Here is a 25,975-nt window from a genome sequence, read left to right on the forward strand (position 1 = left end):
TGGGAAACAAGTCATTTAAAGCACGCATACAACTGGAATTTATAGGGATTTGCCTGTGTATGCATTTAACTTTGTAATTAAAAATGAGACAGCCATTTAAAGTGCACATATGAGTCCAACAAGCTGCAATAGTATGTCAGGGAGTGCACATCAAGACCTTTGAATGTTTTCTGCATTACATGTACACCAGCAAAGGCAAAGACTCTGGATCTAGAAAAAATTCTGTGGCTACAATAGATAAGGGGAGTCTTAGCCAAAGATGCCTCAAATGTCTTCATCCTGTTAATAGTCCAAGAGCATTCTTGTATCCTTACTCTGCAGAAGAGTTTTAAGCCTGTATAAGCATATAAACACTTGCACTAAGCATATTTAAGGTATTTGGAAATAGTTTCAAAAAAAAGTCAGTGTCACGTGACTCCTTTGTCCTTGGTTGCCAGGTCTGCTTCCTGACAGCCGTGCAACCACCCAAAGGGACTCAGCTGCGGGTATACCTGGGGAAACTGTCAACTTGACACAGCCTGATTTAAAAACATATGGCATATCTATCACGTAGAAAGCATCATTGCTCTCTTTAGGGTAAAATGTGGATGTCATTCAGCTGTGAAAGTGATACATAAATTTAGAGGATTCATTTACATCTTCAGCGGCAGCCTCCATGTTATACCAAATAAGAAAGCAATTTGGGTTCCTGGCTTAGGAAAATATGTGTCATACTTTGTCATGCATTCAAATGTTATTTCATTTAGAAGATTATCCAAAGTTATAGTCTTACTAATAAGTTTACCGTCAGAAAAGTCAAAGTTGCACTGGGACTATGGTCATAAAGAACATTTTAAATATTGTTTTATTATTATCATTACAATAGAATTTCAATGATCTCAGGTTTATGGAGCTCTAATGTTCTAATCAGTAGCATTGAACTCACCCGTTCTCCGACCGCACCATCCCGTCCTGGGGTACCATCATTACCAGCAGGACCCTAAAATGAACAGTGTTTGAGACATTGGCTTGTGAGATTGTTAAGCTCTCATTCCTGCTGAGAGGAAACAGACCAACATGTTTTACTCTTCTTTGAACTATAAAATGGCACTCAGTAGGAACCTCAGCAAGAGAAAGAGGGCTACCAATTCCGTTCTATTTCCAGTTGCTTGTAAAATTGCCATATTCTTATTTATTTTAATTACTCATCTCTAGTTCTCAATATTAAAAAGGAAAGGTCCTCAAACACACTTAAATAGATTGCAGTAACAGTTCTGCTATCTTGCATTTTTTAATTTCCACTTTATTTTTCCAAATAATATTTTAAGGTTTTGAAACCAGATAACTATATTTATATATTATAAGATTCTGTTTGAAAGTATGTATTATTATTTCCTTATTTTACCTTGATATTTTTCAGAGCTATGTTTTTATTTTTTTGATAAAATGAACTTTGAAATCATCGATTAATCTTTTTAGGAGCATGTGATCCTTTGGCAATTCACTCATTAAGTTCCTGAGCAGAGGGTATTCCAGGCTTTCGCTTCTCGAACTGCCTGTCTGCTCTGTATTTCCTCTCAAAAGAGACTAAAGGGACATGACAGCCCTAATGTTACTTTATCATGATAAAGAAAAATGTCCTCAACTTTCTCTTCTTCCTGAGCTGCAATGGTTTTTCATTAATCCTATCACCACAAAGCTGGGCAATTTTGATAAATATCCCATTACAGAGCGAAATAATACCATGGGAAAGATGAATGGCTGTGTCCTTCTACCTTCAACACAATTTCCCAAGAGCTAAATCAACTGAAATGCTCACTGAAGCTTTTACGAAAGTCAGTCCAAGGACACTGATTTGCTTTCCTCTATGATTTAGTCAACTCTCTAGGGAGACAGAGTACCTCAAACAGGATGTCAAAAAGCTTTCTTAAGCTCGTAGGTGCAATTCATCTCTAAACATCTGCATCCACTTTATAATGGAAGAATCATCCCTACCACATTGAGCTAAAATAGAAGGCATTTTCCTTAGGGTTGTTGCACTCACTTCTGGCCCAGGTTCTCCCACAGGACCATTTGAGCCTGGGGGTCCTACAGGTCCAGGGGGACCTTTATCTCCTGTAGCACCGGTCGGTCCTACTTTTCCGGGTGTGCCCTGAAATTAGATCACAAGCATGAGTCAACCACTGCAGAAAAGTTTTCAGAACACCAGTTTCCATTAGAATTCATTTATAGTCAGTAGTTCTTTAGTGTCTCCTCCTACAGAAATAACTGCCCAGTATCCTACAGCACCCGCCATTGCTTAAAGACATGGCCACTTCATAGCTCATCACTTGCTGACATATCTGAGAGATAAAAAGAATCCTGTACCATCTGATTAGGTATGAATTTTGTGCTTGAAACATGTGCAGTCAATTATGGCTGCCCTTCTGGAACCCGTATCTCTACAAAGACAAACACATCCTTATCACTCTTGCCCTTTTCTGCCCATTTGTTTAAAATGAGTTCCAGTCCTTTAGACTCATCACCAAAGAATTTTACTTTCCAGCTCTTGGCTCAGTTCTGATGTCAGCAAGATAAGCTTTAACTCTTAATGTTCTGCCCAAAGGTCTTTTAGTTTAACATACCAGGAATCCAACCTCTGCCCACATTCCTTAAGAACACCATTTTTGCCTCAAACACTGCAAACACCCACTGGAAAAATGAGTCATGCCAGAGTTTATAGAGCATCAAACTTTCCTCCGTATTCCAAAGAATACGAGATCCTGGAGCATCCACGGGAAACAGGAGATTAAAGTTCACCCACAACCACTTCTAATGTGACTCACCCATTTCTTCTCTTTGATGGTTTACTGCGAGGTATGGCTGTTTTGCTAAGGATGTTTATGTTAAAAGATACTACCAAACCTCAAGAAGACCATCCCCCTTTTCCAGCACTGTTTTTATCTTTGAAGAAAGATTGAGTCACCAAAAATCCCAACACTTGTTATCTACCTCTGTAGCTCCATGGTTAAACTAACGTTTGTCAAGGATGTTAAGCATTTAAGATCAAAAGTTTTTAAAAGCTAGGAATTCATGTCCGCTTAAGACTGTCTGAGCCAACTCATCAAGTAAAACAAATAAATTCTTTCTGCAAAAGTTTTATCATGTATCAGATGAATATTGACACAGCTACTCACCGCTGGGCCAGGAAGACCAGGCATGCCTCGCTCCCCACGTTGTCCGGGCATCCCTACAATCCCTCTTTGTCCAGTGGTACCAGCCGGACCAGGGGGACCATCTGGACCCTAATGGTGAGAGCAGGCTATAATTACTACTCTACAGAATGAGTCCATATCTGAGTAATTTATATAGTTAACTATGACTTTATAGACATTGATGAGGTATGAGGGAAAAAACTCATTTCATAAACCATGAATGTCAATACTTATGGGTCCTAGCACAGCCTCTGATATTATTCAACACATGGAAAGAACTTGACAGCTAATGAAAATAAGTGGAGAGAACTATTCAAAAACTGTTTCCTTCTTTTAAAAAAAGAAAAAGAAGATTTAGAAGGATTATATTTCAAAAATGTCAATATTTAGTAGAATGCAAATATTAAACATGATAACATGTTTTATTTTCTTCGCAGGGGTGACATTAAATAAAGAATGGGTTTTTTTTTTGTTTAGTTTAAGAAAACCATGTCCTTTATCATTATATGTGTGTGTGTGTGTATAGATATACTTTTATAAGAGAGAATTAGAAATTGAAAATTTCATGTAAATTAATCAGATGAAAGCATTTAGGAAAGTTTTCAGAATAATATTTGATAGATTTTATGGCAGTGATTATTGCAAGTCTCTTATTATAAATATTTCAGCTGGAGTTGTAGTGCAACAGATGCCAAACTTACAGGTTGTCCATCTTCTCCTGGGTCTCCTTTGTCTCCTGGGCCACCGGGTGGGCCAGCTGGTCCTCTATCACCCACTCTCCCGTGAGAGCCAGGGTCCCCACGAAGACCAGGAGGTCCCTCCTTCCCAGGTTCCCCTATGGGCCCTGCAGGTCCTGGAGCTCCCTAGAACAACACAAAAAGAAGCAATGAGGAGGCCAAAGTGGAAGCTAAGTAAGAAGAGCTGACCTAGGGGCTCTACCTCAGCACAGGGGGCACAGCCTTGCAGGACTGTTTGTTACCTTCTGAGATAATCGGTCACTGCAAATACTTGACCAAACCAAAGGAAAACAAGGCACAGCATACCATAGATTAATACCCTGAGAAAAGCCCAGGTTTCATTTCCAGATGACCATTTAATCTCTCCTTATTAAGAGCTACGGAATTAATTTTAATTTTCAAATATATTTAAGGTTCTGTTCCAACTATAGATTATACTGTTTTATTTTATTTGGGCTGGTCTAAACTGGTCTTATGACAGGATTTACTAAAGAAACTCTCAGGGGCTGGTGCAAGGTGATGCTATCAAGAGCACCCATGGTTCTTGAGTATGACATGGTTTGATGCCCCACACCCACGTGAGGAGCACAGATGCCTCTAACCCTACTCCCAGATGATTCAACACCCTCTCTGGCCACCACCAGCACCTGCATGCACATGGTACACACACACATGTACGTAAAAGAATGAACTTTGAAGAAGAAAGTTTCAGAGATGTACTATTAGCACATAACAAAAAAGTATTTAGTACTCAAACAGAATCATCGTCAGACATTAGCTTAGAAAGAACGTACAAATAATCTCTTCCAAGTTCCTTGACTGGTAACTTTGGATTTGTTTTGGTGAGATATCACTATGACTGCAAGAAGGCTTAACAAAGAGGGAAACACATCAGGAAGAAATTAAATAAAAATAATAGTAAAATGCCCCATGTGTGTGGTGCACATACAAGGCCATGGATTAAATGCACTACCAATGATTGAAGTCTAAGTGGACTTACAGTAGGACCAGGAGGCCCAACTCTGCCGGCAGAACCAGGAAATCCTGTAGCACCCTAAGAACAAAGCACAGTACAATCAGTCCAGATAAGAAGCTATTTCTTTATTTGCCTGAAGCCTACATATCACACAGGAGGCTTAGGGCCTGTTGATTCCTTCTCGTATTTATGACCACGTAGCTTTTTATGCTTCTCGTTCCTCAAATATGTTAGAGAATTTGGATTAACTGATAGGGTCAAACAGTTTTTCTGCTTTGACTTTTATTTTTAACATATAAAAAAGTACAGTTAAAGCCACACCGGTTCTTTTGTGTAATCAATTACACAAGGTATTTTTACTTTGATATATAAATATCAAATATATAATACTTTGATATAAAAACTTCTGCTTCATATGGAGCAGTTGGATTTTCACAACTAACAAAACTGACTTTCACCCAGATTTCCACGTTAAGCTAAGCATCCTTTGCTCTGTAATACAGCTGATACGTAAGACGATGTGTCACTACATCCTTAGATGACGGTTAGCTATTTTATAACCAGGACACATTCGATATTTTCAACTGGCTGTGCACAATTCCCAGAATAGCAAAGAAACTCACAGGTGGACCCTGGGTTCCGCGGCCGCCTTTCAGTCCAGGGACACCATGAGGACCCTACGTGGAAGAACCAAAAGATCACAAGATGAGGTCAAATGCAGCTACTGTGCATTGTACATATTGGGTCCTGGTATCAAAATTTCCTTTTTAAAATTTTTAACTCACATGAGGGCCAGGTGATCCTGCTAGCCCTTGGGGTCCAGGAGACCCAGCATCTCCCTTCTGGCCTGGCTCTCCAGGCTCACCCTTGACTCCAGGCTGTCCATCAGGACCCTAAATGCAATTTTTCAAATGAGTAAATATCTTTAAGAATTATGAACAAAATGTTCATAATAATTACTATTAACATGGCATTTAGTGTTATAAAACATTGCTGTGTAATTAAACATGCTATAAAAGACTCATATCTACTTTAAAACCTTTTCAAAAAATTTTTAGCATATATTTATTATAGAAAATAATTACATTCACTAAAATATTATAAACATCAACTTTTGTTCCGCCTATGAAAATATGCTAAATAATACACAGATTATTTTAAAATTTAAAGATTTTAATATATCTCAAGGCATATAAAAATAAGACTTAACTTGTAAGTTAGAAACATTTGAAAATTTTACCTGGGGTCCAGCAAAACCAACAGCTCCAGTTGGACCATTTTCACCACGAGAACCCTTAAAGGAGACAAGCAATATTAAAGTTTTCGCACATAATATACAGTTTATGTAGCTAACTGTATTTTCAAAAGTCAACTGCATTGCTTGAGGAAGAGCCTTAAGTTAAATCATAAACTGGACGACACTGAACAAGATTCTTGACATCAAAGAAACTCAATTACTTAGAGAAAAGCTACGTGTCTAGATTTAATAGATTGTGCAGCTGATAATTTTTTAAGTTTAATGGCAATAAAATTTGAAAACTGGGGAGCTGTAAATAACCTAACACAATAAGCATAAAAGTTACAATAAAGGTTAGACAGACAATGATTGATGATAGATAGATAGATAGATAGATAGATAGATAGATAGATAGATAGATGGATGAATAGATCAATGGATAGATGGATGAATAGATGGTTGAATAGATGAACGAATAGATGGATAGACAGACAGACAGACAGACAGACAGACAGACAGATAGATCAGCCAATGAAAAATTCTTTTAGTGTTCAACCTCACACTAAAGAAAATTAAAAGATTTTCACTTACAGGATTGCCACGCGAGCCAGGAGGGCCAACTAAACCTCGAGGACCAGGTTCGCCCTAGAAAGCAGATTTTAGATAACTAAGAATCCAGTGTACAACACATTTGAAGAACACGAGGCACAATGTGCAGAATCTGGGAAACAGCAACACTTTTGGCCTTGTAATTTTGGAGTGCACAGTGACATCTTTCAGCTTACCTTTTCTCCAGTAGGGCCTGCAGGACCTGGTGGTCCCAAAGGACCTGGAAGACCCTGTAAATTAACAAGACATAGGTACACTGAGTAAAGACATGTACAGAAATTTCCATGTTTAAATAAATAAGAATGCAAGCAGCTATTATTTTTGTAGTGTGATTGCTTTTTGGCAAGTCATTATTTACCACAGATGACAGCACCTCTACCTTCTCAAGACTTATGCCATGTAGTCCACACACTAGCAACTAGATTTCTCTACATAAAACCATCTTCAAATTGGATCTAAATTGGCAGCTTTCTTTGGCAATGTTTCTTTGATTTTACAACCTGTTTAATTTTGCTAGTATCTATTTTGAAATTTGGGTATAGATTGAAATTTGGATTTTCCTTTGTACTATTCTCTTAAATTTTAAGATAATAACAAAATGTAATTCGATTATTATAAATTCAATTACACTAAGCATGCCTCAGTGTTTAAGATGAAAGAGCCATCCACATCAAGGCACAGTGCTTTTGATGTAATTCTGTCCATGTGTAGTGTAGGACAGCCACCACCTTGGACAGGACCTGGGACTTCAGGACACATAATCACAATATTTAAATGGATAGATTGTTTGGATTCTTTAGGAACAAGTGCTCTGTTAATTTTGTGCTTCTTCTTCATAGGTACGTCAATATTTTTGTCCTGATAGTTATATATGCATATATATATATATGAAAGAATGGAAAGGATAAAATTTACTTCTTATTTATATATTCTTGAGAAAAGTTTTTCTTTTCTCCAGACCTATAACAGAAAACAAATTCCTTTAATAATTTTCCTAGAACACTTCCTGAAACCTGAGTAAAAAATAAAACAGCTCATTGCTTATATGCATAGGAAATAAAAGTACCCTGTTTATATAGGGGAGCTGTTATTAACGTAGAGAAAACATATTATTGTTTTCTTACAGCAAATGCCTCTTTCCTAAAAGAATATATTGCAGTTACTACAAATAAAGCAATCATTCTATTTGCTCTGCTTTATCATACACATTTTATAAGCATGGTGGATATAAAGATAGCTTTGTGTGGTCTACGAATTTATCTATTTATTTGTTATATTGCTATGATGCAGAAAGTAAAATAAGTACCCACTGTTAATCTACATCAAGTCTCAAACAGCATCACTGTTTCATTCTTGATGATAAATCAGCATGAGTAACGTTACTGTTAAAATTTAAAGCAAATTCATAGGACAATGTACGTCTGTAGCCCATTCAAGAAGACAACCTTTCCCTTACCCTTGCGCCATCATTTCCAGCTGTTCCTTCAGCACCTTTCTCTCCTATGCCACCCTGGAAAAATACAAAATAGCAGCTGTTCACTTAATTGTGCCTCCTGTGCTCCAGATGAAGCTTCATGTCTCCTTCAGAGCTCTACCAGCTGCAGACTACAACAGCACCTGACTAGGCATATTCTAAATCAATAAAGATGATTAGAAGAAGAAATGACTTATCACTCAGGCTGAGAGAGGTAAAAAGCTGCTTAAGAAGTCATTATCATAGAAAGTCTAAATACATACACTGAAAGAGTTAACTAGCAAAAAAACAGGACTTACTCTGTCACCCTTGGGGCCAGGAGTCCCTGCAATTCCTCTTTCTCCTGGCATGCCTTGAAGACCTGGTGGCCCTGTGTCTCCAATGGTCCCGGTTGGACCTGGATTGCCCTAAAAGGAATAGATGATGAGATTGTATTAGTATATTAAGACCAAAACATGTGAAGGTTCTGTTTTAGTCAGTCTAAAATAATTGAATGCTAGCAATTAAATTAAATCTCAATGCTCAGATTTAGCACTTGGGGAAATTGTGTCATTGTGGGATTTCTTGAAAACAATGTAGATTTACATTTTGAGTTTTGGCTTATATTTCTAACTTCTCTCTTTTGTTCACCTCAACCCCTCTATCATATTGTTCTTTTTTTTCTAACTTACCTGTTTGTTAATATACTTTTAATTTTTATTTGAAATTAGTATATAAATATTAAACTTCATTATGGAATTTTGAAGACAATTTCTCTTTGATGATCCTACTCATACCTTTCCAACCCTCTTCGCATCTCTTGTACTATGCCACTTCCAGTGGCTTCTTTTTTACTTTCATGCCACATACGTGACATGGTACCCTCCCCAAAGTCAACATTAGTTCCCCTCCCCATGGTCCTCATGGTCCTAGTTTCATGACCCACACCCAACCTGTCTCTACAGAGAAACACTAATTCAAATAAAAAGAAAAATAAATGTCCTTTCAAATAAAATTAATTGAATTGCCCTTGCTTTCCCCCTCCCCCCCATTGACCATGGCAGATACATTAATAAAGAAGATATCGTGTTTAGGGAAAAGAAACATTTCACTCTTTCCTTGGAAAACCTATGAGATTAAGCTGGCTCCCAGAAAACTGCACAGTCAAATTGAGATTGGCTTTGCTCCATCATCCTGGACCTTGACAATATTAAAGACCTCTTAGTCATATGATCATGTGAAATTCCACTTCAGTTCCACACATGTTACTTGGCTACATTGTTGTCTACCGACCCCAAGACAGCACATGAGAGTACACAGGCAGGTTCTCTATGCTATACTCTATCCAAAGCTACAGATTTGCAAACAGGCAGTAACTCTAGTCATGGAGTCAAGATGAAGAACATGAGCACATGGTTTGCTTCACTTACTAATAAACTATGATGCTCCATTTCTTTTCTCTTTCATTCATAGGTGCTCCCAACAAATAATTTTTTCCATTTCTCATCTCTGTTAATTCAGAGATGATGCCAACGAAATGTACAAGCATTGGGAGCTCAAGCATGTACAACAGAGCATCCGGTGCCTGGGCTCCTCATCCCCATTATAGAAAGCTCACTTTCTAGTTGCCAGAAAAAGTCCTAAACTGCTAAAGATTTGCTGAAGTAAAAAAAAAAATTTAATCAAGTTATCCCAGTAGACCAAGTGAAGATGCATTCCAGGGACAGCTGGTGAGTTCTAGAGTTTTCTGGAAGCCTAGGTCAGGATTGCACTTACCTTTGGCCCATCAGGGCCATGTCCTCCAGCCATGCCTTTCTCCCCAGGCAGCCCCGTTATTCCCGGCTCTCCTCTTTCTCCAGGATTCCCTCTTTCTCCCTAGTATGACATCAGAATGTCAGATAACCTTAATATTAACCTAAAACAAAATTTAAAAGTTTCTACAAAATTCGACAGGAGAAATGTTTTTATAATAGAACAACTATAATGGCTCAGGTTTTCTAATTTAGTACGAAGAAATGAACAGAGCCTAAAGACAATCTTTGCTTACAGGAAAGGTATCCCATAAATTTTTCAAAGAATAGAACAGCTTAATACTTAAAATAAAACACCCTTTAAGATAAAAGACTTCCTTTTATTCTGTAGCCAATGGGAAACAAAATGAATCACACAACAGAAAATGCTTACCCGAGGTCCCAAAGGGCCAACTGCTCCAGGCTCTCCAGGAACACCCTAGACAATTTGAAAAATGGAAGCTCTTGTATTATTGGAAATATTTCTAGATCAAGCATCACATGTTCTGCGGTGTACTATCATAATAAATACTAAAGTGTGAAAATATGTATACCTTTACAATTGAGGAAATATATTTTTCTGAAAAGATTTGTATTAATCCAGATGTCTGATTTTTTGGCAGTGAGAATGTATAGAATATTCTCTCACAAAAATAGTGTATCAGATTCTTCAGAGATAACGGAACATAGTTATAGCATCTTTTTTAAAACAGAGTATTGGGAAGGGTTTAAATAGAAGGAAAGCAACATACAAAAACACATAATAGCCAGTCATTTCAACTAACTGAATTTCAATTATATTGAATCTAATATATGTGTGTATATAAACATTCTATATTTTATATATACATATATATGTACATATATATGGAGAGAGAGAGAGAGAAAGAGAGAGAGAGAGAGAGAGAGAGAGAGAGAGAGAGAGAGAGAGAGAGAGAAATAATTTTGGGACCAAAATAGCATCAAAGCTATTTCAAAACTTCTTCCTTTAAGAAGCTTGGGGAACCCTAACAGTGGGAACAGGATGTCTCTGACTCTTGTCTGCTCTTGGGATCCTCTTTCTCCTACTGGGTTGCCTCATCCAGCCGCAGTATGAGGGTTTGTATCTGGTTTTACTATAACTTCGATGCCTTGCTCAGTGGCTATCCCTGGGAGGGCTGTTCAGAAGAAAGGAAGGATAAGTGGATGGGGGAAATGGGAGGTAGGGAGGAGGGACTGGAAGAAGTGGAGGGAGGGGAAGTGGTGGTTGAGATGTATTGAGAGAAGAACAATGATTTTTAAAAAAAGATGAAAGCTTTATTAAGTCTGCTTCCAGATTTCTTTTCGGAAGTGTATTGTTCTCACTATGGCACCATGGTCCTGAAGCCCAAGTCGGCTGCATCACTTGCTACTTAACAGTCTTTTACCAGTTTTCCTATACTCTAAAAATGACCAAATGAAGCTCACAGTAGAACTCCCTTCAATCTGGTCCCTGGTTTACACCTCCAGCTTTATCTCCACCACTGTGTCCTGTGCTCACACTTCTGACACTGCATTTTTATGGTGCCTTAAACTGCTCAGCAAGCATTTACGCTCGCCATTCCCACTTCCTGCAATATTTTACCATCTTCTATCCTTCATATTTTATGTACAATATTACTTTTGGAAAGTCTTCCTATACCAAGAAGTCTATACATATAGTGTCTCCCCTGCTGTAGCATTTGGATCACGCTGTTATTATACTGTTTTCCAATATCCTATCTTTCTATTATTTGGAAATACAGAGTTCCACAGTCTGCAACCAACTGTCCAGCTGAGAAGGTGGTATGCTTAACCGAGCCAAGCACACAGAATGCTGAGCAAATGTTCATTGAATGGTAATAAGAAAATTAATCACTTGAAGATAAAATAGCAAATCTATCTGCTGTTAAATGCCTATATCAATTTCAGACCGGGAATCATCTAGTGATGTTTTAGGGATAAAATGCGTAAGAAGCAAGTGAGTGGAGTCCAGAGTGGAACTGAGGAAGTTACAAAACATCTGAGTTCCTTCACCTGTCAATGGACATAATCGAATCATTGAACAAAATTCCTAGGGCTTCACTCATCAAAGATGATATTATAATCTACCAACTTATAGTCTTTATGCTATTATTTCCAAAACTTACTTGATCACCTGGCTTTCCACCTTCCCCAGGAGGCCCTGGAGGCCCAGGAAGCCCCTAAAATGAGAATGACAAATAAATCTCATGATTTACTGAAAGTCTTACCAGCTACCAAGCAAAATAGTTTACATTTTATACTTTATTTAACTCCAATACAAAAGACATTGCATGGATATATTAAGAAAAAGTTATGAAAAACAGTGCCCAGATACATCAGGAAAGCCACCTATTACAAGGCACGGGGCATACCTGGCTTTTAAGGCTAGCTTCTTCTTTACACATACCACTTAAAAATTGGAATAAGAATATAATACAAGGCTCTTCCTGTTTGTTTTGTCTCTAGCACATTTTTTCTTTTTTTAAAAATTTATTTATTTATTAAAGATTTCTGTCTCTTCCCCGCCACCGCCTCTCATTTCCCTCTCCCTCTCCCAATCAAGTCCCCCTCCCTCGTCAGCCCAAAGAGAGATCAGGGTTCCCTGCCCTGTGGTAAGTCCAAGGACCACCCACCTCCATCCAGGTCTAGTAAGGTGAGCATCCAAACTGCCTAGGCTCCCACAAAGCATTTGAACTGCTGGAATATTATTGGTAGAAGGTCTGATGTTTCCACAGACTGAATTTTTTATGTCCCTAAATAATGTTTACTATATAGAAGCATTCTATGAACAAGTTTTCGTATCTATACCAATAAAATCAGGTAAGATTAAGCTTAATGAACCTGTTGAGATGTTGAGAACATTCTATTATCATTAATTTCTTACCAACTTTGTGGTTAATCATTTTGTTCAGAGGAAGGTTATTCCCTATCTTTGAGCAACAGTATTTAGTTACACAAAACTATCCTCAAAGAAGATGATGTCTAAAAATTGGAGGACTCTGCCACATTCAAGATTGTATCATGGGCATATATACATGCACACACATATTCTCATATATATAATATATGGTCTCACGTTACAGTCTTACCTGGCCTGGAACTTAATAGGTAGCACAGGCTGCCTGTGTCCTCAAAGCAACCCCTCAGACTCAGTCTCCCGAATGATAGGAGTGCAGGTTCAGCATTCACAACTGGCTACTTTCCATATTATATGTGTGTGTATGTATTTTTAAGAACAATTCATAGAATAAATGAAAATTTAAATTAATACATACCTGAAAACCAGTAGGGCCTGGAGGACCCTGCTCTCCTCTTTCCCCAGCTAGACCCTAAGAGCAAAAGTAAAAGACAAAAGAAAAGCATCATAAATTCCACCAGAAATTCATGTCTGTTTTCTGTTTACATGAACCAGGGGTGTTGATCTCTTTATATTTCTTCCAGACAACTGCTCTACGTATTAGTCAGATAACACCCTAGTAATGAGTCACCAAATCGCATTGTTTTGAAGTCCTTCAAAGTGAAAAGCTTTCATTTAAAAAGCTAGTGAAGAAATTATAAAATGTTTTTTGGTTTTGTTGTGCTTTGTTTTTAATTCAAACACAGAAGGACTAAAGCCAACTATATATAGACTATAGGAAAACCATTATTTCCTACATCCAGTTTAAAGGGTTGTATTTCTATTGACATTTCTGTCTAGTCATTGTGATTTCAAATAGGACTATTAAAGTAAGCAATTTCAACATTCGAGAGGATACTTAAACGGCCCCACGAAAACTCAATATGTCAAAACATCTTTGATAAACAATTAAAACAAATTTAGGATGAAAACACAGAATAAAAATATGAACATCCTTTCTTTATACCTTTACAAAACCAACCAACTAAATATATTTTTATAAGACACATTTTTATAATGTGGATGGAATTCTGCATTTATACACTTAAATGAATACATTAAAATATTTTCAAACACTATTTTTGACAGCTGATAAATTCTTCAACTATGGCATATAAGGGGTAACAACCTTTGCCATTAGATACCGTTTTAGAGTTTAAAATGAGGTCAGTCTTTTTACCCAAGTAGGAGGGAGCAATACATCAGAGGAATAAAACAAAAAGACAACTGAAATTCACCTTCAGTCCCTTATTTCCTCATTCCCTTCCCTGAAACTCATTCATGAAAACCTTGGAGAAACACTGAGAAACTCAATGTACAAAGTCATCGAAGCAAGTCACATACCGGGGGTCCCACGGGGCCTGAAGGACCAACTTCTCCGTCTTTGCCAGGAGCCCCCTAGGATCACAAGGACATAACACTTCAGGTGAGGCCATCGGAATTTTGATGGTTTTATATCTTTTTTTTTAATTCAATACCAGAAAATGGATGCCTACCCTTTGTCCCGGAACGCCAGCATTCCCCGCTTCTCCTGGTTTTCCAAGGTCACCCTAAAAAATACATGGGCACTATTCTAAATTTGCTCAGTTGGAGCCTCCTGCCCCATCTCCAGGTGCGGGCTCCCCGGAACTGTTAAGCGCTGTTGGCTGTACTCACACTGCTACCTTTGGGGCCTGGAAGGCCCATGCTTCCAGGCTGCCCTCTGATGCCAACTGAACCTGGAGGACCTGGCCGGCCATCTTCCCCGGGAGCACCCTGCAAAATTGACAGACAGGTAAGATGAGTTCTAAGCACGGCTCTGTCCGCATTGCCACCTGACTTGGATAACCATTAATATCATTTTAACTAAAAGTGAATTTCCTTATGTTTAGATGTTAGTGAGTGAGAACAGTCAGATAGGTGTTTGTTGTTTGGCCTGGTTTAACTTGTTTTGTTTTTATAAAGCCCTGAGGCACTTTGAACATTTAGAGCAGAAATTCTAATTTTGCTCCATTCATAAGCCTCCTTGCCACCATCTCCTGGCTCTCTCATGTTAAGGGGCAAGCCTTCGCTTCTTTCATCCTCTGTTTTGTGGTCATAAATATTTAAACTTTCCCAGTTCACATTAAAGAAGAGATTCTGCATCCGAATGCATACGCTGACAAGTTATTTATTTCTAGAACATGGAAAAGTAGAAGGCCACCAGGGAAAGAGAACAATGTCAGACAAGTTTAGCAATATTAAAGGATATTATTTTACTGAATAAATTTCAATTTTAAACACCCAATTAAGAGAATTTAGCTTACATTTTGCTCAGTTTGAGAGTTCATAGGATCCTAAGAAGCTGTTGCCAAGGGGCACTTAAAAATGTAGTCATGGTCACCGTTGCCAGGATAAATAAATAACTTACACATATACTGAGAAGTGTTATGGAATTGCTCCAATTACTTACCAAAGGCCCAAGTTTTCCTTCAGGGCCTTGAACCCCAGGGTTTCCTGTCAGACCCTGACAAGGAAAATCAACTGTTAATTTGTTGCCAACAGCCACTGGTGGGAAGGCTTTAAACAGAACAGTGATACTTTATTGTAACCAACTAAACAGATGGGCAGTTTCATTGAATAAAGCCGGGCAATGGTGGCGCATGCCTTTAATCCCATCACTTGGGAGGCAGAGGCAGGCGGATCTCTGTGAGGTCGAGACCAGCCTGGTCTACAAGAGCTAGTTCCAGGACAGGCTCCAAAGCCACAGAAAAACCCTGTCTCGAAAAACCAAAAAAAAAAATGAATAAAATGTTAAATGACATTTTGTTAAATAGAACCAACAAGGTCAAACAGGTTATTTTTAGCATAAAAATTAGAAGTTGCAAAAATTTACAAAGAGATACTGTTTCCATGAAGAGCAGGGACGCTATTTGTGTGTATGCCTTTAAAATGGTCTGTACTTTATGTACAGATCAAAAATAGCATAGCAGTGTTTGTAAAATAGCCCATATACTATTGAAGTGATGTGAAATGATGCTCTATGTTGTAAAGCAAGCTGAACATAAAAACAGGAAATGAAACTCCAATGAACGCAGAAGTACTTGGATGTTGACAGCGTATAGCTACGGAGTTCTTACCCGAGCACCTGGCAGCCCAGGTTCACCTGGTCGTCCTGGGTCTCCCTGACCTCCTTTAGGCCCCGAAGAACCTACAGGACCACGTTCTCCCTGAGCACCCTATTCCAAAAAAGACAGACAGGGCAGAGTTGAAACAAAGCCAGAAGATATTAAGTTCTTATTTCCCAAGTATACATGAACATGCAACCATTTTGTCAGAGATTTGAGAGCGATGCATTTGAAAACAATGTCATTGCACGTTTTGTTCTAACTTGTACCCGCTGTGAAATGACCTTATCCAGTATTAAAGAAAGAAAGATGAAATCACTGTGTCACTCTAATAAGGGAAAAATTTTAGAGTTTAAATCTCATCTAAAGGTTACATCACCCAAACTAAAGCCCTACAACCTTTTGTTCTCAGAAGTGACCCTTGAAAGTCTAGAAGCCAGGCCTCATTAATGCTAGTATTAATTTAAACAACCATCCATCTCCCAGGATCTCCTAGTACTAAAAAGAAAAAAAATAGACAGGGCAGGTTTGGAGTTAAGCCAATATCTGCTTCTATAGCCCTTATGGGTATAGACTCATGGGAGCCAGGGACACATGCCCATCCTGGAAATGTTAGCCTTGGTGTGATCTTACCTTTGGTCCAGGTAAACCATCAGACCCTGGAAAGCCACGATTGCCAGGAGCACCCTGCAATGAACCAAAACGCAGTCCTGAGATCCTGTTGTTCATTGTGTGATACGAGTAGTGAATAGATTTTACTGAAAACCTGGTAGGTTTTCAGAGTTATGATCAAGTTAGCCCAGCAAAAATAAATATAAAGAAAATAATCTTACTAGAAAAATTAATTGGAAATTTGATGAAGATGAGTATTGAAACAAATATTCCAGAAAATGTCTAAAAAGTAATTTAAAAATAAACACAGGAAAAAAAACTATTATGTAGACCCAAGAAGCAAAATCACTATCTATAGTGACCAAAATGCCAGTGTTAGCATGCTTCATGTAATCTTATAGGAGAAGAAAACTTTGGATTTCACTAAAACTGTACACGAACATATGATGATGACAGTCCCTTCCGGTTTGTTTTTTTATACCACACACCAACCTTTTCTACTCTTAAAACAACCGAGTCCTTTCTTGTCACCTCTGCTGGGACTGGGAGTGCCCTATCCCCCATGTTCAATCACAAGCATCTGTTCTATGGTATGCCAAACTGCTACCTTCTCAAACAAACCTATATCCTCCCTACCTCCCCATCACCTGTCCCTGTTATACACCTGTCTCCTTCCCACCTACCCATCACCTGTCCCTGTTATACACCTGTCTCCTCCCCACCTACCCACCACCTATCACTGTTATACACCTGTCTCCTCCCCACCTACCCATCACCTATCACTGTTATACACCTGTCTCCTCCCCACCTCCCCATCACCTGTCCCTGCTATACACCTGTCTCCTCCCCACCTCCCCATCACCTGTCCCTGTTATACACCTGTCTCCTCCCCACCTACCCATCACCTATCCTTGCTATACACCTGTCTCCTCCCCACCTCCCCATCACCTGTCCCTGTTATACACCTGTCTCCTCCCCACCTCCCCATCACCTGTCCCTGTTATACACCTGTCAGCTCCCCACCTACCCACCACCTATCTGTTATTCACCTGTCCCCTCCACACCTACACATTACCTGTCCCTGTTATACACCTGTCTCCTCCCCACCTACACATCACCTATCCCTGTCATACACCTGTCCCCTCCCCACCTCCCACCTACCACTGTTATTCTCCACCGCTATCAATTATTTAACACTCGATGGGGCACTCATGAAAATTTTCTATTTACCTGCCGACTTACTGTTTAACACCCAGTTAAGTAACCCTGTTCCCTACAACCCCATGAGGATAAGGACCCCAGGCATCTTGTTTGCTGATGCACCCTGAGTACGTAAAGTTTCAGTAGGCTTACACTAATCAGACAGTCAATGTTGAACAGATGTGTGAAACTTAAACAAATGCTTGGCTTTTTGGACATCGAGAGATAAATTCTGTAAGCTCTGCAAGACCTCTTCATTGTGTTCTAATTTATTTATGGTTCCTTCCCAGTCACAAATTTATACCGGCAATCTCCCAAAACACACACACAGGAAAGGAGAGGAAAATTAAGTTTATTATTCAAATATACCCTTTCTCCCATTGGGCCTGGAGGACCAACTGTGCCTGGGTCACCTCGAGGACCTCGTTTGCCTTCTTCACCAGGTGGGCCTATGGGGCCTTGGACACCGTGTGGCCCCTATTAAGACAGAAACATGGGTTCCAGTAAGAGTCATTCATTAAGTTAAAGTGGGTCAACTCACCTAATTTAGTCAGCAAAAAGTTAAAGTATATTAAATAATTATTTTATGCCATTGCAAGTTTACATACATGAAACGTTTAAGCAATATGCCTCTAGACAATATTAATACTCTTCATCATTAAAATCATGAAGGCTTACTGGTTCCCCCTTTGGGCCAGCTTCTCCTTTGAAACCTGGAACTCCTGGATCACCCTGAAATAAAATATCAATAGTAGAAAGAAATAAAAATTAAGTGCAATGAATAGGCTCTTGAGTCTATGTCAAATTAGTACTAAAATGAAATGTAATAATTTTTGTGCATGTTCATGTGAAGTACATGTATGTACTTGTATGGGGGTGAATTGACACCTTTGCTCTTGTCTCCATCTCCCAAGCTCTAGGATTACAAGCACAGTCACTCATGCCCAGCATATACATACATACACACACACATATACATACATACACACGCATACATACATACATACACACACATACATACATGTACAAACAAACATACATACATACATATGAGTACATTAAAAAATTAATAGAAAAAAAGCCATGAATTTGAAAGATAGCAAAGAGGGGTATATGGTAGGGCTTGGAGGAAAGAAAAGGAAAGGGAGAATGATGCAATTATACTAAAATCTGAAAACACTTATAAAAAGAATTTGAGACAATACCGGTTGTCCTCGGATTCCCTGAGGTCCAGTGCTGCCCTGAGGGCCAGGAGATCCAGGAGGTCCCGACAAGCCAGGAGGACCAGAGGTTCCAGCAGAGCCCTGCCAACGGCAAGGGTGACATGAGCATAGAACCTGCAGTAATCTAAAGCCAGGGATTGCTTCCCTTTGAAAACCGCGGGACGGAAATGTTACGACTTACCGTGGGGCCTTTGGCACCAGGCGTACCGTCAGTTCCCACTGCACCCTGAAAAGTACATGAAGCACTTTTGTAAATATTGAGCCGTATCTGACACAGCTAACATAGTATTCAGATCATCGAAGGAGAGGCAGAAAAGTTGCAAACAAAAAAAATTCACAATTTTAGCAAAACAGTACTTTCATGGATAACCTTTTCTATCAGGTAGGTGACGCAAGATGCATTGGCAGCTAAAGTGTGCTTTTTCTGAGTGTTAATTTGGAATTGATTATATTAAATAAATTCCATCTTCTGATGCTGTAATAAGTAAGCATCTTCCTGGGCTAGCTCCTAGGTGCTTGAGACACTTACAGGAAGACCATGAGAGCCAACTGGACCTGGGGGCCCAGTTTCACCTCTTTGCCCCTGAGGACCTTCAGGGCCTCGGGCCCCAGTAGGACCTGCTTCTCCCTAGAGGGATGGAAAAGAAAACATTAACTTAAGTGCTTCTCCCTAGAGGAAAGGAAAAGAAAATATTAAGTAAAATACTAGTATTGTTGTCTAAAGGTAATTGTATATTTGGGGCTTTTCATGTTAAATCTACAATCTGAAGCTACCATGAGCTTTATATTCAGTGGAAACCAGGGGGCTCCTTCAGCCAATAGCCATTAGGAGACCACGCCCAAGTGGGCTTGTATCTTAAAGGCTATTGGCTGAAGGAGCACAAGAAACTCCTGCAGCACCAGACATCTGAATTCCAACCATAAACCACACAATTAAGGCTTGATTGAAACACGGAAAACGACAGAAGATTTCTGAGTATCCCCACAATCTAACGCTCACTATTTTATAGCTAAAATTTGTTACAGGACTCAGTAACTTTGAATGGATTAAACTCGCTATAAAATTACACAAATTTCGCTCTACAATTTAGAGGCAAGAAATCCTTTCCTTTCTGTAGAAGCCATATAGAAAATCATGTTTCAGAGTAAAGAATATACTCTTGACTCATTAAACCTGCAGTTATTGACTTTCAGAGAATTAGTTGTTCAATAAAGAAGAAAACACTTGATTTTGAAGTGGCTAATAAACTTGTTAACTTCTAGCAATGTAAAAGAAAAAGTCAATGCATTAACAAAATAAATAATAGTTACTCTTCTAGGAACAAGGAGCTATTAAAATAACAGCATGGACAGAGGAGCAAAGGGCCATGGCAACCTGTACTTCAGTCCAAGGAGAAGCAAGTACCAATCCAGCATCCTCAGATAACTTTTGATTGGCACAAGTCAATTTGGTATGAGTGTCTTTTATGCAATTTTGAGACACATTTTTACCAGAAGCTCTTCCTATGTTTCTCTAAAATTCAAGATTGGTTCTATATTTTATCCTGCATATTCCTTAGAGCAATCCATATTTCTTTAGTGAAAACTGAAATTGTAAGATTTAGGGAGCTAATATAGTAATAGAACATATTAAATTCCTTCCACTCTTTACTGAAATGCAAATGAATGGATGTTAAAACTGATCCATACATAGTCTTGGAGAAATAAGGACAACCAAGGACCCAGAAGTTTTATAATGAGGATGCAGAGATAGTAAAATAAATTCTGAGATATACCCAACATACTGCCTGTTTAAGTTTCATTAAGGGGGGATTCAACAGCCCCAGATGAGTCCTACTGATACACAGGGGTACGGGGCAGTACCCCAAGTCTCTAGAGAAGCTATGTCGGCTGTAGGTGCAGTGAGGAGACACTACTTTCTGCTAGGGCAAAGACCAAGGCATGGGGAGTGTTCTTTCATTATTTGCCTAGAGAGCACTCAGTTTGAGGATGGGGAGTCTCCCTGGAAGCATGAAGGAATTTTGTATGTTTTAATAAGAGCATGAACTAGGACTGGGTCAAGAGCCAGTATGATTAAAGCTTGGACTTCAGGGCTGGGAGTGTATCACAGTGGAGGACACCTGCTCTAATAGCTCAGAAAAAAATGGGAAGGAGGGGGAGAAAAAGGAGGGGAGGGAGAAGAAGAGCCAATATTATGTAAGAGAAACTGGAAGCAGAAAGGAGTATGAGGAAAGGGAGCATGGGAAGGAAGGAGAAGGATGCAGGCTTTCAAGAGATCAGAGTCCTAAAGGAGCAGATTCTCCATGAAAACCGAAACCAGTTACTTAAGACTTCAACTTAAAGCTCTCAGCCTAGAGAGTAACTTGACTAATTGATTTTCATATCTCAAAAAGTACTGAAAATGGCCGTTCCTTTCTATGTCTAAATTCACATTTAGTCTGAGAACAGTTCCTGACAGGAAGCAGGAACCTGTGCTTTATTGGCTGGCCCAGCCCCCACATTGAGCATTTATACAAATCATCACACTGAATCCTGGATAGAATTCTTTTGGAAAATGAGGCACAGAGAAGTTCCTGAGGGGCCACAGATGCAGTCATGTTTGCAAGCTGAATGTCCTGAGGAAAACTTTTTTTTTTCAAGACCAAGAGAGTTACAGCTCCTGGAGCAGAGGGAAATCAGATCCTGAGGCTCACAAATCAGAATCAGAAGGAGTGCAATCTTATTGTCCTTTTACTGTAATCTTTGACTCCCTCCCAAAGAACTGAAAGTACAAACTGTGTCACAACACCCACTGAATGCCTTAATCCATTCCCACATAGAACGCCAAGTGTCCTCCCTACTTCCTTCTTTAAGGGCTTGTGCAGGGAGGGGCTGAGAGACGGCCAGCGTGTTGTGACAGAACAGCTTTTCTTGCTCTTGCAAGATTTAATTTATTTGGACTTCCTATTGCTTAAAACAGTCCGCTTTGATTATTTTCCACACTCTCTCCAAGAACGGAGTGTCCACTCAGCTCAAAATTGTTCTTTCTTATCTTACAACCATTTCAAAAATCTGACTGTGGAGTTCAATTATATGGCTTTAAGTAACTTTATCATATAACAGGTTTCATTTTTCCATTTTCTTTTTTGAATTCCCTTGCATAAGAACCATGAACATACTACTCTAGGCTCTTTCTCTTGTTAAACATGACTAGCAAAAAAAAAAGTAGTCAATAAATGAGTCTTAATTATATTCTGCTATACTCATAGATTGTTGCCTATCTGAATTGCCGTCAGAAAGACTTCAGCCATCCACAGATGGAAACAGATACAGAGACCCACAGTCAAACCTTAGGTGGACCTCAGGGAATCCTGTGGAAGAGAGGGAAGAAGGATTATGGGAGGCAGAGGGCCCAAGGACACCACAAGAAAATCCACAGAATCAACTAACCTGGGTACCTCAGAGCTCACAGAGCCTGAGCCTCCACTCAGAGAGCTTGTGCTTAGGACTGACCTAGGCCCTTGGCATGTATGTTACAGTTGTGTAGCTTAGTCTTCTTGTAAGGCTAAGAGTGGGAGCAGGGGCTGTGTCTCTAACTCTGTCACTAGCTTTTGGGACCCCATCCTCCTACTGGGTTGCCTTGTCAAGCCTCAACAGGAGAGGAGGTGCTGAGTCTTACTACAACTTGATATACTTTCTCTGGCTGATGTACATGGGAGACCTGTCCTTTTCTGAAGAGAAAAGAGGAAGTGTGAATAGGGGAAGGGACTGGGAGAAGATGAGGAAGGAGGGAAAACTGTGATTGGGCTGGGGAAAAAAATCAATTAATCAATTAAAAAAAGAACCCCCCCAGACTCTTCAATTACTGAAATAGCCCCCACTTATCAAATGCTGTTACTATTTTACCTTCATTCCAGGATTTCCTGGAAAACCAGCAGAGCCAGGTATCCCAAGAGGACCCTACAAAAGGGAAATTGGCAAAGTAATTGCATATTTTTAATCAGTATACAATGACATCATTTTTCTATTCAGAGAGTGTGAATCTGTATTTTTAACAGATATGATCAATCTGCACATCATACTAAACAATGTAATTATGTTATAAGTATCATCCAACATTGGTTTAAAATAGTGTTCAAAGATGTATACGATGGTGTCAACCATAAGAAGTGAATTTCCAAGGCGGAAGAGGCAGCTCAACAACAAAGATCACTTGCTGCTTTTGCAGAAAACCTGGGTTAAGTTCCCAGCATAAACATGGCAGCTCACAGCTATCTAAAACCTGATATGTATATGGTACACACACACACACACACACACACACACACACACACACACACACGGCAAAATACTCCTACATACAAAATAAATAAATCTCATTATAAAGCATAAATTTCCTAATCGTGCCACATAAAATGGATGACGTCACAATGGAAACATGTGTCGCTTGAAAGGGGTGCCTTGGTTTGTCCATGTTAACTGAGTCTCCAGGACAATCATTGAGCAGCTGTGGCTTGCAGCAAACTCTCATATTTCGTTCTGAACAAATGACATCCCAGAACCGTCTGGAGATGACACTAACGTACATTGCGTAACACTGCCAGAATTTGTAAGGATGGACAGCTAAAGTGATCAGGGTAAACCAGTGTTCACCGTATGGCTTTGGACACAGTGCTAACTTACTGCACTTCTTTGAATCATGTGTTTTGATTCCAGGAGTTTTGAATTAATAAAATCATTTCAAAATGTATTCCTTTTGTCCTATCGTTCACTTCAATTTTTTGAGTGACAAGGGGAAGAAAAATCTGCAGGGTCAAGAATTTTGATTACTGCCGGGTGGTGGTGGCGCACGCCTTTAATCCCAGCACTCGGGAGGCAGAAGCAGGCAGATCTCTGTGAGTTCGAGGCCAGCCTGGTCTACAAGAGCTAGTTCCAGGACAGGAACCAAAAAGCTAAGAAGAAACCCTGTCTCGAAAAATCCCCCCCCCAAAAAAAAGAATTTTGATTACTATATTTCTATTTCACTTTGGGACTATGGAAAAAGAATTAAAATTTTAAAATTGGGCCATGTGATCAAATATCTCTATTCTCTCTCACATTTTAGTGTTTTATAACATTAGTACAATTTTTCTTGGGCAGCTACTTGAATTCATGTCTACCCTTTCAACAGTTGGACTTCACTGCCAATGTACTAGATTTAGGTTACACTTTTACAGCCCCTTCCGGGAATTAAGCTAATGGTGTTCACACTCGGTCTTGACCCCTTCATCCATCTACAGCATTGACAGCTGATGCTCCTTCTGGTCATGTATGCCTATGTTTAATGCCGCAGAGTGGCTGCTCAATACCTGAGATTGGAAAGAGACCAGACATTCCTTAACAGTAAGTGTAACTGTGTGACCTATTACCCACCTGCCAATTCAGTCTTTTCATTAGTATTTCCTTGAGTTCCTCATATTTTTTTTCATTTAACTATTCTATAGCTGGAATAACCCTCCTGCCTTTTATGTATCAAATAACTCAAGATTTTACTTGGTAATTATTCCTTTTTAATTCTTTATTTACATCCTTCATATAGTGTAGGTTTAAACTATCCTCCCCTATGCTCTGTATTTCAAATTCACTATGTTACCTCATCAACTGTAGTCTTCCACACCTATATTAGTTAATATATCAGTTTTCAAAAATAAGATCCGTGCTTGTCGTGTTTTTATTCCCTGTGTCTACAATACAGTGAGCATTCTGTAATTGCATACACAAAAATAAATAAAATAATGGAGAAATAGATAAATAAATGTGAAAATATACAAATTGATAGTGGATCAATTAATTAGTTAATATGAAAATAACACAACTCACCATTGGTCCAGGTTTTCCAGGCATACCATGGGCACCTCGTTGTCCCTAATTTTTAAAAAAGAAAGAGAATTAAAAGAGGGAATTGTATCATTGACAGTAATTCATTTGTTTCCCAAACAGTTTACCATGAAAATATTGAAAAAAATATATTAAGGATGATTGATAACAAGTGCCCTGAACTAGTAGTGATAAAAAACCACGAGTTTATATAAAACAGATTTTATATATATATGTGCCTTTTTATAAGGTAGCAATAAATATATTTATCCTGTATCAGTAGAAAACAAACAGACAAACAAAAATCAATTAACCCTCAAGATTAAGGAAAGAAAACAGCACCAAAAATTCTGTTTACTTAACTGCATCGCCCTATGTCATGTAAATTCTGATCCAAAGATAGTTTGAGCATCCTGGCTTTCTTACTGAGCAGATTAACTCTGAAGACAAGTGCTTTTGAAAAATAAACAAGCAAAATAGCTAAGAGCACAGGAAGTACAAACAAAAAAATGAAGCTCGAATTAAATCTGTGGGTCTCAGACAGGTCCCTGTCAGGGTAGAGTCTCATGGAAGGGTCCCCTGAATCAGCTGAATCAGCACCTGCTGAGGGATGCCGCCCCATTCTCCCTGGAGACTGCAGATTTCCCACGGCTGCCCTTTCTCTGGTCATGTCTACACAAGATGATAGCTCCCTGGGTATTGACTGAGGTGTTTGCTGTCGTTGCAACACTACCCAGCTTCTCTCCAGGTCTACTTCCTTATTCCTATTTCATGGGCTTGCTTTTTAATGCATTCCCCCATCAATTTCTCATCAACAAGGCACAGCTTTCAAACTGTTATCTAAGAAAACGGACATAAGACCCAGAGTCCACTAGTATCAGATGAGCCACAAGAAGGCAGACGTGGCAGGACATATTTTAAGCTGGATTCCTCGCTAGCCAGTTAGCATCCAATGGAGGTGGGATCATCCTCAGCTGGTAAGTGTTGTCTCCAACGGTGAACTGAGACAGCATACAGACTGAAGGAATGGGCTGAGCCTGCAATAGCTGTCTCGGGCATTTGGAAAGGCTTAATGGGGACTGGACCAAAGGGTGGTGATGACTGAACCTGGGGGAGATGTGTTCTGA

General features: G+C 39.2%; 1 protein-coding gene across 1 annotated transcript in view; it reads right to left on the reverse strand.

Annotated features, from left to right (window-relative positions):
• The window catches only part of LOC121458966 (collagen alpha-2(V) chain), a 124,495-nt gene that overhangs the window by 13,744 nt on the left and 84,776 nt on the right, over positions 1 to 25,975 (reverse strand). Inside the window, exons 17-45 of the mRNA XM_041668410.1 lie at positions 24,852 to 24,896; positions 22,899 to 22,952; positions 19,543 to 19,641; positions 19,195 to 19,239; positions 18,996 to 19,094; positions 18,469 to 18,522; positions 18,160 to 18,267; positions 16,612 to 16,665; positions 15,991 to 16,089; positions 15,324 to 15,377; positions 14,549 to 14,647; positions 14,389 to 14,442; positions 14,237 to 14,290; positions 13,272 to 13,325; positions 12,123 to 12,176; positions 10,370 to 10,414; positions 9,962 to 10,060; positions 8,506 to 8,613; positions 8,189 to 8,242; positions 6,909 to 6,962; positions 6,715 to 6,768; positions 6,127 to 6,180; positions 5,672 to 5,779; positions 5,510 to 5,563; positions 4,911 to 4,964; positions 3,875 to 4,036; positions 3,156 to 3,263; positions 2,024 to 2,131; positions 926 to 979 (exon numbers count right to left, since the gene is read on the reverse strand). Coding sequence (XP_041524344.1) covers positions 926 to 979; positions 2,024 to 2,131; positions 3,156 to 3,263; positions 3,875 to 4,036; positions 4,911 to 4,964; positions 5,510 to 5,563; positions 5,672 to 5,779; positions 6,127 to 6,180; positions 6,715 to 6,768; positions 6,909 to 6,962; positions 8,189 to 8,242; positions 8,506 to 8,613; positions 9,962 to 10,060; positions 10,370 to 10,414; positions 12,123 to 12,176; positions 13,272 to 13,325; positions 14,237 to 14,290; positions 14,389 to 14,442; positions 14,549 to 14,647; positions 15,324 to 15,377; positions 15,991 to 16,089; positions 16,612 to 16,665; positions 18,160 to 18,267; positions 18,469 to 18,522; positions 18,996 to 19,094; positions 19,195 to 19,239; positions 19,543 to 19,641; positions 22,899 to 22,952; positions 24,852 to 24,896 — 2,142 coding nt within the window. The remainder of the gene's footprint in view (positions 1 to 925; positions 980 to 2,023; positions 2,132 to 3,155; positions 3,264 to 3,874; positions 4,037 to 4,910; positions 4,965 to 5,509; positions 5,564 to 5,671; positions 5,780 to 6,126; positions 6,181 to 6,714; positions 6,769 to 6,908; positions 6,963 to 8,188; positions 8,243 to 8,505; positions 8,614 to 9,961; positions 10,061 to 10,369; positions 10,415 to 12,122; positions 12,177 to 13,271; positions 13,326 to 14,236; positions 14,291 to 14,388; positions 14,443 to 14,548; positions 14,648 to 15,323; positions 15,378 to 15,990; positions 16,090 to 16,611; positions 16,666 to 18,159; positions 18,268 to 18,468; positions 18,523 to 18,995; positions 19,095 to 19,194; positions 19,240 to 19,542; positions 19,642 to 22,898; positions 22,953 to 24,851; positions 24,897 to 25,975) is intronic.

Source organism: Microtus oregoni, unplaced genomic scaffold (genome assembly GCF_018167655.1).
Source record: "Microtus oregoni isolate MIOR12 unplaced genomic scaffold, Mior012 000018F_ref0000195, whole genome shotgun sequence".
Taxonomy (NCBI): Eukaryota; Metazoa; Chordata; class Mammalia; order Rodentia; family Cricetidae; genus Microtus; species Microtus oregoni.